Source organism: Sarcophilus harrisii, chromosome 2 (genome assembly GCF_902635505.1).
Source record: "Sarcophilus harrisii chromosome 2, mSarHar1.11, whole genome shotgun sequence".
Classification (NCBI taxonomy): Eukaryota; Metazoa; Chordata; class Mammalia; order Dasyuromorphia; family Dasyuridae; genus Sarcophilus; species Sarcophilus harrisii.
Window position 1 is genome coordinate 78,848,297 of NC_045427.1, and position 18,503 is coordinate 78,866,799.

The following is an 18,503-nucleotide window of genomic DNA, read 5'->3' on the forward strand; positions in this document are numbered from 1 at the left end:
CAGAGGTTCTTTCAATGACTTGATGAGAGCCATACAGTTAATGTTAGAGATAGGATTCAAATCCAGGTCTTCTTGAATCCAAAGTCTAGTATTTGCTACATCCTCAGTCACCTAAATAATACACGTCAAAGACACAATTTGAATACTCATTCCCTTTTAGATTTTGTCGCCTTTTGGATGGAAAAATTCTTTCTTATTTGTATTTGTGCTCTCTGGTGGTACATGGTTCATTAGGGTTTGTTCATTTGAACCTAAATGAATTTTCAACCTCCTTCCAGTGCAGTCCATTAAAATTCTTAAATCTTTTTCTGAAGTCTCATCTAATCCCATGTATCTACCCCTCCACCTTGATACTTGTGAGGCTTGGATCTAAACTATTGGAGACAGGATGAGCAGGGAACAAGAGAGGGCTTTGAGGCAATTTAGTTTAAGTTCTTCTTTTAATAGATGAATGGAAATCAAGATTCACAGGGGTTGCATAATCTGCTCAATTTATGCTCATTTATATCTTATTTCATTTCTAAGAAATATGAAAAATAGTTATGGAATAAACAGATTTTTTGGGGGTCCCAGATCCCCTTCTGAGGAGTTTGCAGACCCTGGGAAAAGCATACCTTTCCGAGACAACACTCTCCTCCCCAGTTAAGTGGTTTCATTCAGTTGGAGATCTAGGCCTCATAGTCCTATTGAGTGGCTCAAAAATCCAAGGTACATAATCTTCTTTCAACTAGAAATCTAGGCTTGAGGCATTGACAACATTGAAGGAATATCATTCAATTTGAATTGAAGCCCCTGCCTCACAAACTGTTAATAAAAGACAGCTCTGAACCCCAAATCTTTGCAGAAGTCCAAAATAGGATTATGCTCGTTAAGGAAGCTCTCTTCTTGGCAAAGCTGCCTGCCAGGACTTTTGCCCACTGTGAAGATATTTTCTTCTCAGTGTTAACCTTAACAGGACCTTGCCACTAAGAAGTCTGTCTTCCTAACAAAGCTGACTTCTTAGTGCCAAATTCCTAATCAGGAGTTTTGCCCGCTATGAAAGCTTCCTTCTTAGTGAACAATAAAATTCCCTTTTCTTGCCACTTTTTTGTGAATTCTTTCACACTGGACCTGCAGCAACTAGAGGGGATTCCCCACCCTAATTCTTACACTTCTTCACTACCACTAGCCTCATCATTTGTACCTCATCAGTTATACAATGTCCTGATAACAATGACAATATGTATTGAAGATGAACATAAAATCTTTAGTAATTATGGGGCATAGAATAGTGGAAGGAGTATTCTATTTGCAGACAGAAGAATTGTATTTGAGTTCTCAGCTGTGCCATTTACCATCTTTGTGACTATGACCAAGTCATTTCATTTCTGAGCATGTTTCCCAATCTATAAAATGGGTTTAATGATATTTACATTACTTACTACCCAGCATAGTAATTAGAGGAAAATACTATGTGAACCCTAAAACAAAATACATCTATAACTTGGTTTTATTTTTGATGATGATAAGATTGATGGTCGTGATAAAACATTTCATTTTTCTGGTCCTCAGTTTCCTCCCCTGGAAAATGAAGGTGTTGGATTTAACAGCAATGTGAAGTCAGGTCCTTATTCAGAGAACAAACATCGCACTTTGCTTCATCATCCAAGAAATTTCATTTGTGAAACTGTTTTTGTTTTAGTTGTTATTCCTTAGTTGCACACATGTTATAGAAGTTCCCCTCCCTGTCTACTCTATTCTCTGTCCCCTCCTCCAAAGTGCAGTTCTATTTGGATTGATAGTCATTTCTACTAGAGTTTCCAATTAAGAAATGAGTTGATCTGAACAAGAGACAGCCTCTCCAACCCCAGCCCAGTCTCTCCAATTGTTTACCTAATCTCAACATCACTCTCAAAGCCCTTTCTGGAATTAATATGCCTGAAAGCTGATTTTACAAGCAAAGTGTCAGTCTAGCTTTCAGTATCTGAGAATCTAATTAATCTATCACAGGCAGAGCACAAAATGATCATTAACATTTTAGCTATCCTACATTTATTTTCCTATTTTTTATGATGTCTGCTTTTAGTTTTAACTCTTTTCATACAGGGTAGGCAAAAGGGACTCTACTACTATTCAATGGCATAATATTTTACCTCTTTGTGGCCCAATTTCCCTATCACTTCTTCCCAATTCCCAAATTAAAGGTTTTACCTTTCTATTACAACTTCAATTCTATTGAAGAAACATTTGTTAAGCATTGCAATGGGCCTACAAGAGCAAACACAGTCATAACTCTCAAGGAGCTTACATTCCACTGATATGACACTACTCCATATTTATATTATCCTTTCAAAAGAAAGCACTTTGCATTCATTGTTTTGCCTGATCTTCACAACAATCCAGTGAAGCTGATATTACAAGTCTTATTTTCCCTACAGACAAATAAAGGCAGCCAGGTGGCAGGAAGACCTGAATTCAAACCTGGCCTTAGATAATTCTTAGGTATATGACCCTAGACAAGTCACTTAAAAATTTCAACTATAAAATGAACTAAAGAAGAAAATGACAAGCTACTCTAGTTTCTTTGTCATGACCCTAATGTGGCCATGGACAATTGGATATGATTGAACAACAACCAAGTTTGACTCTCTCATTTTATCGATGAGGATGTAGGCTTATGGTGGTATCTAAGTTCACACAATTAAAGTGGAAAAGCCAGCAATTGAACCTAAAGGTTTTGATTACAAATTCAGAACTCTGTACATTGTACTATATAGTAGCCTTCCTTTCTCTACAGGTTTCACATAACTGTGGCTGCCTTAGATAGAATTAAGAAAGATTATATTTGTGAGAATACAGATGGGAATTGGTGTCCAGACTAACATTTATTGTCTTAATCTATCTCAAATTCTCAAATAGAAAAGGAAAAAACAAGATAAATATCTAGGTTACATATGTGGGCACATAGTCCTTGTTTGAACATAGCTACCTTGATTTTGACATTACTGAGGTTATTAACTCAAATTTTCATTTGATTTTGGAATTTCAAGGAATTGCTCCCTTGCATATAATGTTCTAAAATGTACTTATAAAGCGGTAGCCTTCCTACTTCCTTGTAAAGTAGATAATGAAAATGTATTACTACTTTTTAGAAGAGTCGTGTGTGTGTGTGTGTGTGTGTGTGTGTGTGTGTGTGTGTGTAGGCTCTGGAAATAAAAAAAAAATATTGCAGTGTCTATTCTCAGGGAGTTTATATTCTATTGATTGCATTATCATTTCAGACAAAGCATTCTGCATTTATTATCTTGGCTGATCCTCTCTGTGAAGTAGATACTACAGATATTAGATATATAAGAAACTGAGGCTCAGAAAAGATAATTGGCCATATACCCAAAGCACATAAACAAATGATTCTAATTTCAAATCTTGCTTGTTATAGACATCAGTGACTTTTCCAGGATCACACAGCTAAGACCTAATGCAGGCAGATCTTGAATCTGGTTATCCCAGACTCTGAGTCTGGTTCTTTATCTACTATAACTGGTTATTTCAGGATTAATATTTTACTACTGTTTTTACTATGCTATTACCTCCTTTTTATAGATGAACAAAGTGAGGATCAAAGAAATGGTAACTATAGTTACACAGTTAATATATGTTAGAGGCACATATGGAAATCAAATCTTTTTTATTTAAAAGTAGATTTGTAGTATTTAGATTTTAACTTTGTATTCTCTTTCTGATCTGGTAGACTACTTATTTGTCATATTTGAATTTATGTTTATACTATAGGCAACTGAGTGAACCAGAGTGTTGGGCATGGATTTGGGAAGTCTGTTAAAAATTCTTTACTATTTCTTAATTGAATAGGTGAGATGAGGGCTAAAATGATAAAATGACATGCCCAGAGCCTCTTAGGTAGTTAGGATAGACTAAGAATGCAGGTCATCCAGCAATTCCTTAATCTCTCTATGCTTTGGTTGAATGTATAGAAGAGGAAAAGGAGCCTGGCAAGGTACTTCGGATCTCAAACCTATAGATAGCAGATGGTTTCACCCAGAGCTTGGGGAGATAAAGAGAAAAACATCAGGAAACTTTCTCCTTTGACAGTCAGTTAAGGATAGTTATCATTATGATGACATTATTGGGGAGAGGGTACTACATCTCTTCTCAGATAATCCTCTAGCCCCTAAAATACAATACTTCAAAGATAAAGGTTCTTAAGCTAATCAGAAAGTAGGTTGGGGCAGTAAAATGCCCATATGGCAAATATTTCAGTTGTTCGAATGCCAAAGTCATATGATGAGACTATATGATGAGAGAATGTTTTCCTTGGGCATCAGAGGCTCTAACCCAATAGGCATGGCCAAGAAAAGACAATATTGGGAGAGACCCATTGGGGCTTGTAAAAGCCTCTCTGGTCAATTTTGATTGCTAGACTTGAATGCCAAGCTCTTAATTAGTAGGGCAGGCTGTGAACAGTAAGAAGAGTTAATTGTTTTCAATAGCTTCCTGCCTTTGTAGCAATGGAGGTGGTTGTGTGTGTGTGTGTGTGTGTGTGTGTGTGTGTGTGTGTATACATACACAAATGCATTTATGTTTTGGGGGTTACACCCAGTCTTTTGATCTCTTTAGAGAATGCAAAAACATTTCCCCAACAACAACAAAATGCACAGTCTCCTGCAGACAGATGAAAAGGCCTCTTGCTGCAGATATTGATTGGTAAGCACCAACTCTGCATTCAAATAGCAGAAGGCTAAGCCAACAAAAGAGAGACTGGGATCCAGTTAAGTCAGATTGTTTGCCAGGCTGAACTTCTGCCAATTCAGACAATTGCAGCATTAGAGACGTGACTAGGAGCTTCTTCCAATAAGAGAGCTGAATCATGCTTGAGACCTACAATACAGTGTTTTCCCCAAGCTTTTGTAATAGGCAGTTGGAAAGAGAAACATGCAAACATAATATTCTTTAAAAATAAACAAAAAAGAAAAAACCTAAAGCATAACCAGGAGTCAAAGGAGAATTTCCTCCCCATCCTCTTGTCTCCTCCACCCCATTGCTTTCCTAATGTGAAGGATAAAGTAATGACTCACTCAATGGTCCTCCTGCTCCTATGATTGTTCCTTATTAGAGAATGTAAATTTATTGAAGGCCGGAGCAATTTTTGGTTTTGATTTTTTGAGAAAGGAGTCTGCTGGTGCAGAAACTCCCTCCATCAATGTAGTAACTGATAGAGAACTACGAGTGACAGTGAATTGCTGGTGATGCTGAAAAATTTAGCAGGAAAGATTTAGGTTTGACTTTTTCCAAAGCCAGATGGTCATGGCCCTTGTCCCCTTGTACACAATAGCATTTAATTGCTTATTGGCTTCTAATAGATTGGATTCAACACTCTGGCTTCCATGTTCCTACATTTCTATATCATCCTCTCAAACATTCTAGTTAAATTTCTTTTTTTTTTATTTTTTATTTTGGTCTTATTCTTTTCCTTACTATTTTTCGCCTCCTTTCCTTTTGGTCCTTTTCCTATGGAAAAGTAATTCTTTTCTGCCCATATTCAAAAGACAGAACAGTAGGGCCAATAGCAATGGTCCTCTGCTTTTCAATGGTGAAGGACATTTCATCTGATCAGAGAAACTGTTTTCAATAAACAAAAGAGATTTCCTTTGCATTTCAGCCATCTTTCAGCACCTAGTAAAATTAAAGAAAGTTCTGTTCAAACTCCTTTATCCCACCAAAATAGATGGTGGTCAAACTACTGTGACTTGATAAAACCTGCCAGGTAAGATTTCTTTGAAAGGTACTTCATTGCTAGAAGCAATCCATTTTGAATGAAGGGCGAATCAAATTGATGATGATCCTGAACATTATTTCATTTGAAGATGCTGTCAGCCTGACAGATTTCCCAAGCATTGATTCATTCAAGAAAAGTTCCAAAACAGGAGAAAGGATGAATCCCACAAGTTTAAAGGATGATGATGGCATGTATATAACAAAGGACTTCCTGATCGACAGCATGTGACACCAGAAAATTTCCTTGTCCACTCCCTAAATGAGCTATTAATAATCCACTATCACTGGAGACATGTAGTTGAGAAAAAGAGAACAAAATCTTGCCACTTTTAATTCAGTCAATGAGCTACTAAATGACTTTATTCAGGGGAAAAAAAGGTGGAAAGAGGGCTTGTCCCACTTGTATTCTAACATGCTGTGATTCTTCTCAAGTCATTTGATTTTTCTCTGTCCTTGAATAGGGAGGAAAAATGAAGCTAATGAAAGAGAAGACTGTAAAGGGAGCCTATTGTGGCATAGAAACAGAAGAAAAATGAGAGCCTTGCTTTGAGAAGTTCAAGCTGTCTGAATATCATCAGTCTGTCTTTAACAATATATAAAAGTGTGGTGAGGGTTTTTATGTTCTAGTGATTCACTTTACAAGAGTTAGTGAGTCAGCAATATCCAAAGCAAAAATGAATTTCAAATGGGCATTGCAGGATATAAGGTGATCCTGGTCAATCTTATTCTCTCTTTCCCCTTTCCCATCATGCTATGGCTGATGGAGAAGTTTGGGGCTGGGAAGTCTAATCCAAGAGAACTAAGTGAAACCAGAAAGGAAGTGATGATGAATATAGATGAGAAGACCATTCTTTTTCTCCCATGTCTAATCACTTACCAGCTCTAGCTTTAAACATGCCTCATATTCACTCCCTTCTCTCTTTTGACCCTGCTGCCATTCTGATGTGGGCCCTTCTTACGTCATGTCTAGACTATTGAAATAATGAAGAGAACATTAGATATGGAATCATATGACAGGCTATCACGTGTTAATTATCTCACTCAGGTTTGTTTTCCTTACCAGTGAAATTGTGTTGAGGAAGAATAATGTTTTTAAGATTATTTCTTAAGCAATGATTTTGATATGGGTATAGCTCTATAATCTGGTACAAAGCATTCTAGAGCTGGGAGCTTTAAAGTTCAAACCCTTTACTTATAAATGAGGAAATTGAGGTCCATAGAGATTAAGTGATTTACCCCAAATGAGACATGTAATAAGCATTAGAAGTGGGACTTGAAATCAGTTCCTCTAATACTAGGGCAGCTAAGTGGCTCAATGGACATCTGAAGAAAGGAAGGCCCTAGTTCAATCCAGCCTCAGATAGATACTTATTAGCTGAGTGACCCTAGGCAAGTCATTAACCCAGTTTGCTTCAGATTCCTTGTGTATAAAATGATTTGGAGAAGGAAATGGCAACCTGTCCTAGTATCTTTTCAGGGAAAATTGCAAATGGGATCAGAAAGAGCCAAACATATTGAAAAATGACAGAACAAGAACAAACCTCTTACTTTCATATTCTCAAAACTGACTATAGGATTCTAAGGGGAAATCTAGAGTCACTAGAGATTTATCATTTTTTTTCCTCATGAATTTAAAACTGAAATAGATATGTCTATCAAATATAAAGTAGACTGAAACCATCGTTATAAAACATAAAACATGAAAAATAAAACATATTTCAGTTATTCCCTATTTGACTTTACCAAGTCATTTCATTTCTATAAAATGATGGGATTGGATCAAATGCATGCAGAGATTCCCTCTTGCTTTTACCCCCCTCTTTAATTTCTGAATGAATTTGCAGGTACTGACTCTCTCAGAATATGGAAAAATCTACAAGATTCAAGTCTGACACACATTGCAACTTTTAGCCTCATTTTTTAGAGGTAATGATGCCCCGTTCTATATCTAAGCAGGCCAGAAAAGCATCCTGTGTACTTTGTGCTAATTGAAAGACATCCCAAGGGGCTAAACAAGAGTACCTGGTGCTGTTGTCATCCTGAGTTGTTACCTATCTGAGCTTTAACTTCAAATAGAGTCATTTCAGTGGGAGAAAACAAGATTCTCTTTCAGCCTAGCTTTTTACCAGCATTCCACATTTATTTTTGTCTTCAGCATGGTTTTATAAAAACATTGGAGGTCATGAGGAAAAAAATAGTCATGCTAAGAATAAAAAGATCAATTTCGTATTTTCAGATTTTTTGATGGATGCATATAATTTAAATAAACTGAAATTAGGTAATACAAGCTTTAAAAAAACCACTAGTTTGTCCCCAAATTCCATAATATTCCTTGGCAGCCTGGTTCTTTCTTATTTTATACTTTCAGAGTTATAGAATTTTAAAATTGGGAAGGCCCTTTCCTGCATGTAATTTCTCCTGAATTTCTTCTTTCTTCTTGACATCACGGATATTTGGGAGTAGTTGGGAAAGGAGAGAAACTCAAAACAGATTGATAATAAATGTCATTCTCATTTGGACTTTCTGATACATTTTCAAAGCACTCGGGAATAAATTTGCCAGCAAGGTTTTTGCTTAACTGATGGATCCTACTCCTCTTGGTACTAATACTGTGACATAAAAGAAGAACCACTGGGGTTGAATGTGGTTGAATCCCTGTTTTATTCCCTCCATTCTACTATTCTTTAGGGTCAAATAATTCCCTTAACTCTATATATTGAAGTATAATAATCTGACATAAAGCAATGTTACCATAAGGTCCTGGGAGCATCCCCCACCAAATATGCTATGAAATATGGGAAAAGTAGGTAAATAATAAAGGAATGCTTTACTCTTAAACTCAAAGCAGCAACAAAGTTAAAACCCACTAGAAAGTGTCTCTAAAAGGAAGTTACAATTTCTATAACTTAATTTACTCTGTTATAATATATGTAAGATATTGAATAATCTGTAAGACTTAGTTTCCTCCTTTGTAAAAAAGGGTTTGTGATACTGTTACCACAATAGGAGTGGCCATAACTAGGGTTTGCCACTGACAGAGGAGAAAGGGATAGGGGATGTGGAGGGCGGGATGAGAAGGGCTAAGGACTTGGAGTCATGCCATCACTAGAAATGATGAAGAGCTTGAAAGACAGAAGGGATATAATGATGTGCCTGACCACAGTAGGCTGTTGATTTCAGAATGTCGGGCTACTGCCATCTGGGCACAGCTCTACATCTGAGGGCTTGTGGGGACAGAGTGAAGTTAAGTACACAATTTCTGATCCTGCATGAATGGTGAGAGTAGGTTGTAGCCAACTGGGATTTAAAATAAGAAAATGATGAATTTCAGTCCTGCCAGGATTTTAGCCATTAGCCTCAACTGGGTCAGGGATAAAATGGAATATCCAACACATGTTTATATTTGGATTATGATTTCATTGGTATAAAAACTTTCAAGGAGGAAACCCTCTTTCTCAATGTAGATTGGAACCAGCTCTCCAATTTAAAGTCTTAAGAGAGTTGTCTAGGAGAACTTTAGTGACAAGCCCAGCATCACATGACCAATCTGTCAAAAGCAAGACTTGAAACTAAATCTTCTTGATTATGATCCAACTCTCTAACCAAAATGCTATAATACATTTCTATGTCTGTTACATATAAACAAATGCTTTTGCTTTTATTCACTTATATTTAATTCAATTAAGTAATAGTCCTTAACCTTGGGTCCATGACTTTATTTTCAAAGTATTTTGATAACTGAATTCTGAAATAATTGATTTCCCTTATAATTCTATGTACTTTGTTTAATGCATTTAAAAAATGATTCTGAATAAGGAATCTCTAGGCTTTACCAGACTGCCAAAATAAACTGACACAAAATGATTAAGAACCTTGGCATCAAAGGTTTATCACAATGTGTTCTTGAACAAGAAGTAAATGAATTAGGAAACATTATTTTCCTAGTAAGATGCATCTTGAAGTAATAATTTGATTAAGTAATACCTATTAATCCCTAGACCAATAGGAAAGAAACATTTCCACTCAAGGAGGAGTAGAAAAGAAAGGCAGCAAGCTTTCTGACAATTAGAGTTCCCCACAGCTGCTTTTGATGTTGAGTGGTAATTATGGCAGGTGAACTAAGTGTTTTATTGACAGGTTGATTGCTCTGTATGAACAAATACAACTCTCCTGTATCCTTCCTGGTGAAAATGGCATTTATGTTACAAATTTCACAGGTCTGTCAGGAGGATCAAATAAGCTGATGTATAAAAAGTTCTTTTTAAAACCCTATTAAGGTTATAGAAATATAACTATTAATGTTATTTAAGTCTTTCTTTGCTCATCTGCACAATGAGGATAATAATATTTGTTATTTTTGTCCTCACAGGGTAAAGGACTTTGTAAATATATTATTACAATGAAATCATAGTAAATGTAATAGGTAGAAATAAATCATGAAAGCCAAAGGATCACAGAATATTAGGAAGAAAAAGGGCTTTGGTGCATTTAATGACTATATCACCTTTATTTCACAGTTGAGACCAGAAAGCCAGAAAATGTCAGAATCAGGAATAGAATACAGGTCATCTAGAGCCCAATGGAGTCTTCCTTTCATAATATTTGCTCCCAAGTACATCTATTATTATTGTTTAATATTTCCTGGGGAGAGCTATATTCTGAGCTCTGCCTAAGCTACTAAACTGCCAGAAATTGAAAATGAAAAACCATAGCCACTCTTTAATATTTTAAGAGAAAGCAAGCCCTTCTAAAAATGCTTGAAAATCAGCTATGAAAACATGAAGTGCACGACTCTCAGTAAGATTTTTGTTTTATATAAATTATACAAATTTCTTTGTCTATTAAACCACCATAAAAGGATTTTAGTAGCTATTTAGATTTCATTATAAATACTATTATTGAATTTGGTAACTGCTCTTTTATGAAATTCATCATCTACAAAATGTTTGCTTTCCTGAAACTTTACAGGTCTGCCTCTAAATAGTATATTAGTACAAATTGGACTAGAAACCTGAAAAAAATATCATTGGGTATTTTTGTATACCCAAGCTCCTTCCAAATAGTCACTTGAAGAAAAATATGTTCATGAGGTTACAGACTAGTTCTCCCTCTCATAACCTGAAGGGGCTAGTATAGTTTCCACCCATAGGATTATAATCATAAAAATACTCACAACATAAAGTTGTACCTGAATTATTTGTAGCTTGGTTGTTATAGTTATATCTAAAGATCAAGGTGATAGGCCATAACAATTTATTTCATTTTGCCAGAAAATATCTATTTTCACTTCTGTGCCAGGATAGGAAAATGAAAGAATTCTGACAAGAGTCAGACAGACAAATCCTGGTTGAGATTCTAGTCTCTCACATTTATTAGTTATGTGATCCATGGATGGTAATCAAAAATAATGATAATGATAATTACTTACATTTATATAGAACATAGTATGTACCAGGATAAGTGCTTTACAATTATTATCTAATTTGATCCTTAAAACAACTCTAGGAAATAGGAGCTGTTATTAGCCCCATTATAGAACTGAGGACACTGAAATAAACAGAAGTTAAGTTGTTCTTATCTTCTGTTTTACCAGGGTCGTACTGATAGTAAATGTCTGAGGATGGATTTGAACTCCTGAATCTAGGCCCAGCACTCTATCCGTTGTGCCACTGCCTAAACTGTCTAGCTACTTCATAGGGATGTTGTAAGGAAAATAGTTTATAAATCTTGAATTCATCTGCTTATGTTTTTGGAACATGTTATATAAAATATATATATATTATACATATACATATATTTCTGTTATAGAGGTTAATTATACACATATGAATGTCCATACACATATATGGGAGGATATGCACAATTATAATTCATTGTAGTTTTTGGATGAATAGGTTCAGAATTGTGACTTCCTTGTTGCAAGGAGCTTCTTGTAAACAAACTCCCTACTTCAATTTCAATTACTTTTTTTGCAGCTTATGGTCTTTGACAGTTGTCTGGGACACTCACAAGTTAAACTGCTTGCCAAGAATCACAACATAGACAGGATATGACAGAAACTTTAAAACTTTAAAACCTGCTGTAAATTTATTTTTTATATAGGCCTTAAAGTCTCACATGGTGGATTACTTACATACATGATTATTAAATATTTGTTGAGTAAAGGCATTCCTAGGATCATGCTATAGAGCTGGAAGGGACCTTAGAATTAATCTTTTTATTTTTATTTTTTTAATTTTTAAAAAATTAAGAAATATTTTCTGACAGTTTATCTAATCAACTCTCTAGAAGAGAATACTGAGATTCAGAGATACTTGCCCAAAGTCAACAGAAGTCTCTTTGTTTCTAAAACCATGCTGCTTTCCCTTCAATTCTCTGTCTTTCCACTTTTGTTGAACTCGTGTATTGATTCACAAGGTAATATAATTTTTACTTAATGACATCTTCAAAAGCCTTTGTACCGACATCATTCCTAATTTGTAGGTGGTAAAATGGTTAAAGAGGGGGGTTCATTCATTGGTCATTGTCACACAATAAATTAGCCATAGTCAAAAGTTTTCTTCCCTATAGCATAAGCTGCTCTCTTGGACTAGACCATATATTTCATTTATTGGGATTAGCTGCAAGTTCTTGGCCTTATTAATATCATGCTCTGAACAAGTAGTCAGTTATTCTGAACAATTAGAGTTATGATAAGAGGGTCAATGTGATATAGATAGAAGAACAAAGGAAAAAGTAGATTCAAATCCTACCTCTGATGATGGTCAGCATGGAGGTAGATAGAAGGCTCAGTGGATAAAGTGCTAAGCCTAGAGTCAGGAAGACCTGAGTTCAAATTCAGCCTTAGATACTCACTAGCTCTGTAGTTAACCTTTCCTTGCCTTAATTTACTGAAAAAGGAAATGGCAAATGATTCCAGTACCTTTAACAAGAGAACTCCAAATGGGATCATGAAGAGACACAATTGAACAAGTAAACACAAACCATCTTTAAGTCCCTTAACCTTTCAAGTAACTAAACTCTCAGGGTCCCAAGCAATTAAAACCCTAAATTATAGATTAGCAGCTAATCTACATGAGGAGAGAATTTATAAATGGAAAACCTTACATACAAATATACTATATGTACATATTGGGTATGTATCTGTATATGAATACTCACTATATACATGTACATGAGCACACATGCACAAACATGGATACACATATGTTGGTATATATGTAAAGGAATATTTATTTGCATATGTTTGAAATGTGTTATATAAAATACATATACTATACATATTTCTGTTTATAGTTGTTAAGTTTTTATATATATGGATATATTCATATACATATACATCTTTGATTTCAGTGGTGTAGTTCTTTTATCATAAGTAAGGAAACAGGATAGAGCACCAGTCCTGATTTCAGGACACTTCCTAACTGTGTGATACTGGGCAAGTCACTTAATCCCAATTGTTTTAGCAAACAAATAAATAAAGAAATAAAGGTTCATTTAAGTAATGTAAGCATGCCTGTGGTAAGCTTGATGCATTTATTTAAAAAAGCTGATTATATGAACCCATAAAGTTAAAATACTAAATAAATGTCTCATTATAGTTGTCATTCATAGCCAGGATTATTTATGGTCATCATAGATCCTAATTGCCAGGGACTTTGGAGAATGTCTAGTTTATGTACATTTACTTTATAAAGAAGCTGGAGCCCCTAGGGTAAGGTGAAGCCCCAGGGTAAGGATTGATCACACATACATATACATAGACACACACATTAATTCACAGAATAAAGAACACTGGATGTGGAATCAGAAGAATTTTTGGTTTATTCGTTTATACCTTCTTTGACCATGGCCAAATCATGTCAATTCTGAAGATAGTCTCATTTCCTCCATTATATAATGCAAAGGTTGGTCTAAAATCAGCGGTCCTCAAACTTTTAAAATAGGGGGCCAGTTCACTGTCCCTCAGACTGTTGGAGGGCCGGACTATAGTAAAAACAAAAACTTTGTTTTGTGGGTCTTTAAATAAAGAAACTTCATAGCCCTGGGTGAGGGGGTAAATGTCCTCAGTTGCTGCATCTGGCCTGTGGGCCATAGTTTGAGGACCCCTAGAAATGATCCTTATATTCCTTTTCTTCCCCAATCTATAATACTATAATATGGGGAACAGTCAGAGATATAAGGTTTGCTTGTTATTTAATTGTTACATCATGAATTCATAATATATTTTGATTTATGAAACATACCCAGAGATATGTTCCAGACTAACAGATTTGTCACAGATTTACTTCATGACTCTGTAAGCAATTCATTTCTGTCTATTTCTTTTGTAAAAAAGAGAATGTCATACCTCATTATTAGGAGTGAGGTGGGCCCAAGTATTAACTAGAATTATGGAACCATAGGACTTTAAACATTAGAGCTATCTTTTTCAATTCCTTTGCTTCAGAACAAAGAATTGTTGGGGTTTCCTAATACATTTCTTTTGAATGGTTACAATAATTTAAAGTTCATAAAATCTCAGTGGAAGAAGTGAAAGAAATGGAAAAACAACACTAATTATGAACAGCATTAATAATAAAATGACAAAAATCTTGTCTATTTTCTTTTCCCACAGAACTGTTGTGTTTTTTTTCTTTTTAAAGAGAGTTTTGTAATAAGCAATATTCTATGAATGAGTAATTTTTCTGTATTTGATACAGTTGAGGGATATGCAGGATAGTTTTAGGATCCATAATTGAACATATAATATCTGAGTTATTTTCAGTAAGTAAGGCAAATTTATTAGGCCCCCTTTTGCATCAGATACACATACACACACACGTTTTGTACCTCCCATTAGAAAATAGCACCTTGAGAACAGGCTGCTTTTTTTTTAACCTGAGAATTAACATACCACCAGGGATATAGTATAAACACTTAACAGCTACTTGTAGCCTGAATCATATTAATATGTAGCAAGTACTATATCTAAGTAATTTCTGCCTCCCCTCCAACTCCCAATTCTATATTCTACCTTGCTAGCAAGAAATATCTCCATCTTAGCTAGAACAAAGGTTTGGTTGAGAATAACATGGTAGAGAAATTTTTATTGTCATCCTATGTTTTTGGGCTGAGTATTTTTTTCATATAGACCCCCATGATTGGCTTTTTCAATCCATAGGTGAAGACCATAGAAATTTAGAACTAATGGAACTTAGCAAATTATCTGATAATTTTTCTAGCTGTGAATCAAAGAATATTCATGTCCCTTAATTTTTTAGACTCTTTTCTAACACGATTCTACACATACTCCTTACTTTGCATATAAAGAAACCAAACCCTAGATAAATTAAATGACATGTCCAAAGTTATCAAATGAGTTAATGATTTCAGTCCCTGGGACCAGATTTGAAGTTTCTTTATCCATTATTCTTTCCATGAAACCACATGGATCTTCTTCATGTCAGGTTTAACATTTATACAAAAAAGTAATATTGAAAGAAGAGGGAAAAAATCATATTATAGTAGATGTATGAAAACACTTGCTTTATATAGGCAGATAGCATCAGTCTGTTCAGTGAAAGGAAACGCATGCTTCATATACCTTTTACATCCCATTGATTTCTCTATAAAGCAGTCTTCTGGCTGGCATGCTGTGGGCTGCTGGCCAGTGGGTTGAGATTGAACTCAGGGATGAGCCATCCTAATTTGATTACATGCAGAAATGGGAACTCACCAGCACTGACAGTGATAGCTTCAATGAACTGTTCTCTCCAGGTGTTAGTCCCAACCACAAGAGCTAGATTTGTCTTCTTAATAAGTTTGTCCACAGTACTCTGGAGAGAGAAAAAAAAAATGAGCTAATTATTGCTGGGCTAGTTAAGGCCTGAGGATATCTAAGACCACTGGCTTTAAAATTCCAGATAAATAAGGGAGAGCAGATGTCAGGCTCAGAACAAGAATGTTGACTTCAATTGCCATTGTGATTATATATATATATATATATATATATATATATATATATATGCATGCACCATTCTTGGTTCAAAATGGTCACAAATGGAAAATCATTCCTGGCATCCAGAATGAGAATACTCCACTGCCTAATGACAGATGCAAACATATTAAGAATGACCTCAGTGATTATCATAACAGATATTGAAAAACCTCTTTCATTTACCCTGAATGGGATTGGGGATGCTTTATGAACTTGTTTCTGTTGTTCCACTGTCACTCTGCTACCTGTAACTGATATTTTGTTTAGTAATTTTATAAGAGGCCAGAGTTGGTTGAAAAAAAATCCAAAAATATTTTAAATTTTGTAATGAAGTATAATAAAAGAATATCCAAGGTTATTGTGTAATGTACAACAAATGGAGCTTTCTTTTATCCCCATTTTATTAATTTTATTGTTGTTGACACATTCCCTTTATATTTCCTCTGAAAAATACTTTTCTGTTCTGGGATCAGGTTTTTTGGAAGCTGATCTTTAATTTTATTCCCATCTATTTTTATCACAGTATTTTATTTTATTTCTGTCTATTTTTATCAAGGGTTAATGCCCTTTGATTTTTTTTGACATGCATCAAACACTTGGTTCTGTTCAATTAAAACTCTCTGGTTTTCCAAAGTTCAATTTTGTCAATAGCAGCAGCCAAGCAATCTTCAACTAAGAAAGCAGGTGATCTACATACAAGACTTTGGATTACACAGACTATGAGGGAGGCATTCCTAGCACAGCGGGGAAGCCTTTCCTGGCTCAACTACATCAACTAATCTACCCAGCCACCAAACTTACTGTCAGCATGTCCTCCAAATCCCACTCATTGCAAAAAACACAAACACACATACAACTTTGATTTAGTTCAAAAATGAATTTGTTTTAATGTTGTGTTGACTATGCAAGAGCTATCTGGGAAAGCATAAGATGTTAAAATAAAAAAAGAACTCAGAAAGCCTAGTGGCAGAGAGATGCCTCATGGAAAAAAGATAAAATCCTTGACCAAGAACCAATGTCCCACTAGCGATAGGTGGGAATATACACACATATAAATATATGTATGTATGTATGTATGGATATGTTTAAATATAACAAAGTAGGGTCTTGCATTTGGGAATACTTTTTCTGCCTCTGCGTCTTTATATGGAATTTTCCTGAAGCCTGCAATGCCTTCTTTTGCTTGTCTCTGCCTCTTAAAATCCTTAGATTCCTTAAATACTGATCTTAGGCCCTCTCTCGTACAAGAAGTTTTTTCTGATATTCAAGTTGCTAGCAATCTTTTTGTCATCAAATTTTCTTATATTTAATGATGTTTTTGACTTAGTATATCACCTCCAGTAACATGTAAATTCCCTTATTACAGTTTTTCACTATTTTTGTGTTCCCAAATCATAGCACTATGCTTTCATATAGTAGATGTCAAATAAAAACTTGTACTAAATAGTATTAAAAGCATAAGTTATTAATCAATAAGTAGATATATCATCAATATGTATTATGTAAAAAGGCTTGTCAAAACTAGTTTAATAGGTCTGAAAAGAAAGACTTTGTTAGTCTGAGAGTGAATATTCTAGCTCTGAATTAATATTAATAACAGTAACAACAAGAGTTTTTACTACTGGGAATCACAAAATCAAGGGATAAGCACCAGTCTGTTCTGTTTTCGACTCATCTGTCTCTCCACAAAAAAGACAAAAAAACAAAACAAAACAAAACAAAAAAAACTAAACAAAGCCAAAAATCCATAACATTTAGGAAGTCAAATCTCTATTTACTGTGCGATACCAGGGAATCTGTTGCTTTCCAGACCTAACAGACATATTAAAATAGTCTGGCCAAAGCTATCTATAGGGTTCCTAATCCAGAATCTCTGAAGTTTAAAACATTTTAAAAATAAATTTATTTCAATGCAATTGGTATCCTTTGGAATCTTTCTCATTTTCTTTTGTTCATTTAAAAACATTATTCTTAGAAGGGATCACAGACTTCATCAGATTGTCAAAGAAGTCTGTGTCAAAAAAATGGTTAAGAACTATAAGTTGAAGCCAAAATGGAAAGCACTGATTAGCATAGTGTTACTAAGTGTGTAAAAAAAAAAAAGCTCTAATATCTTTGGCTCCCCTTGCATTATGTATTGTTCAAAGAGTAAAATCTTAAGAGAAAAGAAACTTTTAAAAATGTATGCAATTCAGGGCAGTTATTTTTAGAGCTTAGTTTGCATATTTATATCCAGGAACTTTATGATACTTAAGGCTATTCTTGGGATTCAATTGTTAGATATGCCCCATGACCATGTGGGAGGGGGCCATATGGAGGTAAATTGGTGATTATTGCCAAGTCCCTTCCACCATAGGTTTGGACACTGTTAGAAGGAAGTTCCAGCTCTTGCTCTTTTAATCTTTCATGGAAATATATTTTCCTATATATTTGATATATTCTAAGTTTTTAAGAATAGGGTGGTTATTTGAATTATTTTTCCTATGAACCTCAGGGGAAGTATTACCCTTGTAAGCTTCCAGAAGGCAGGAATTATATCTTAACTCTCTTTGTATCTCACAACAATAAGTACTGTGTCTTATACATAATGTGATGCTCCATAAATTCTTTATTTTTTGAACACTCAAGCCTAAATATTGTTGTTATAAGAACTATGCTTCTATTTCATTGTTTAGTTTTTAAAATAGCCTTTAAAAAAGAGGAAAGTATAGATGAAAGCAGCATCATAGCAGAGATAGCCAAAGCTAAAAGA

The 18,503-nt window shown here is 34.8% G+C and overlaps 1 protein-coding gene across 11 annotated transcripts in view; it reads right to left on the bottom strand.

The window, feature by feature from the left end:
- Positions 1-18,503, bottom strand: part of SLC8A1 (solute carrier family 8 member A1) — a 428,962-nt gene that overhangs the window by 33,736 nt on the left and 376,723 nt on the right. For all 11 annotated transcript variants that reach the window (XM_031950394.1, XM_031950395.1, XM_031950399.1 and 8 more), the window contains one exon: positions 15,491-15,590. In XM_031950394.1, the coding sequence (XP_031806254.1) occupies positions 15,491-15,590 (100 nt within the window). The remainder of the gene's footprint in view (positions 1-15,490; positions 15,591-18,503) is intronic.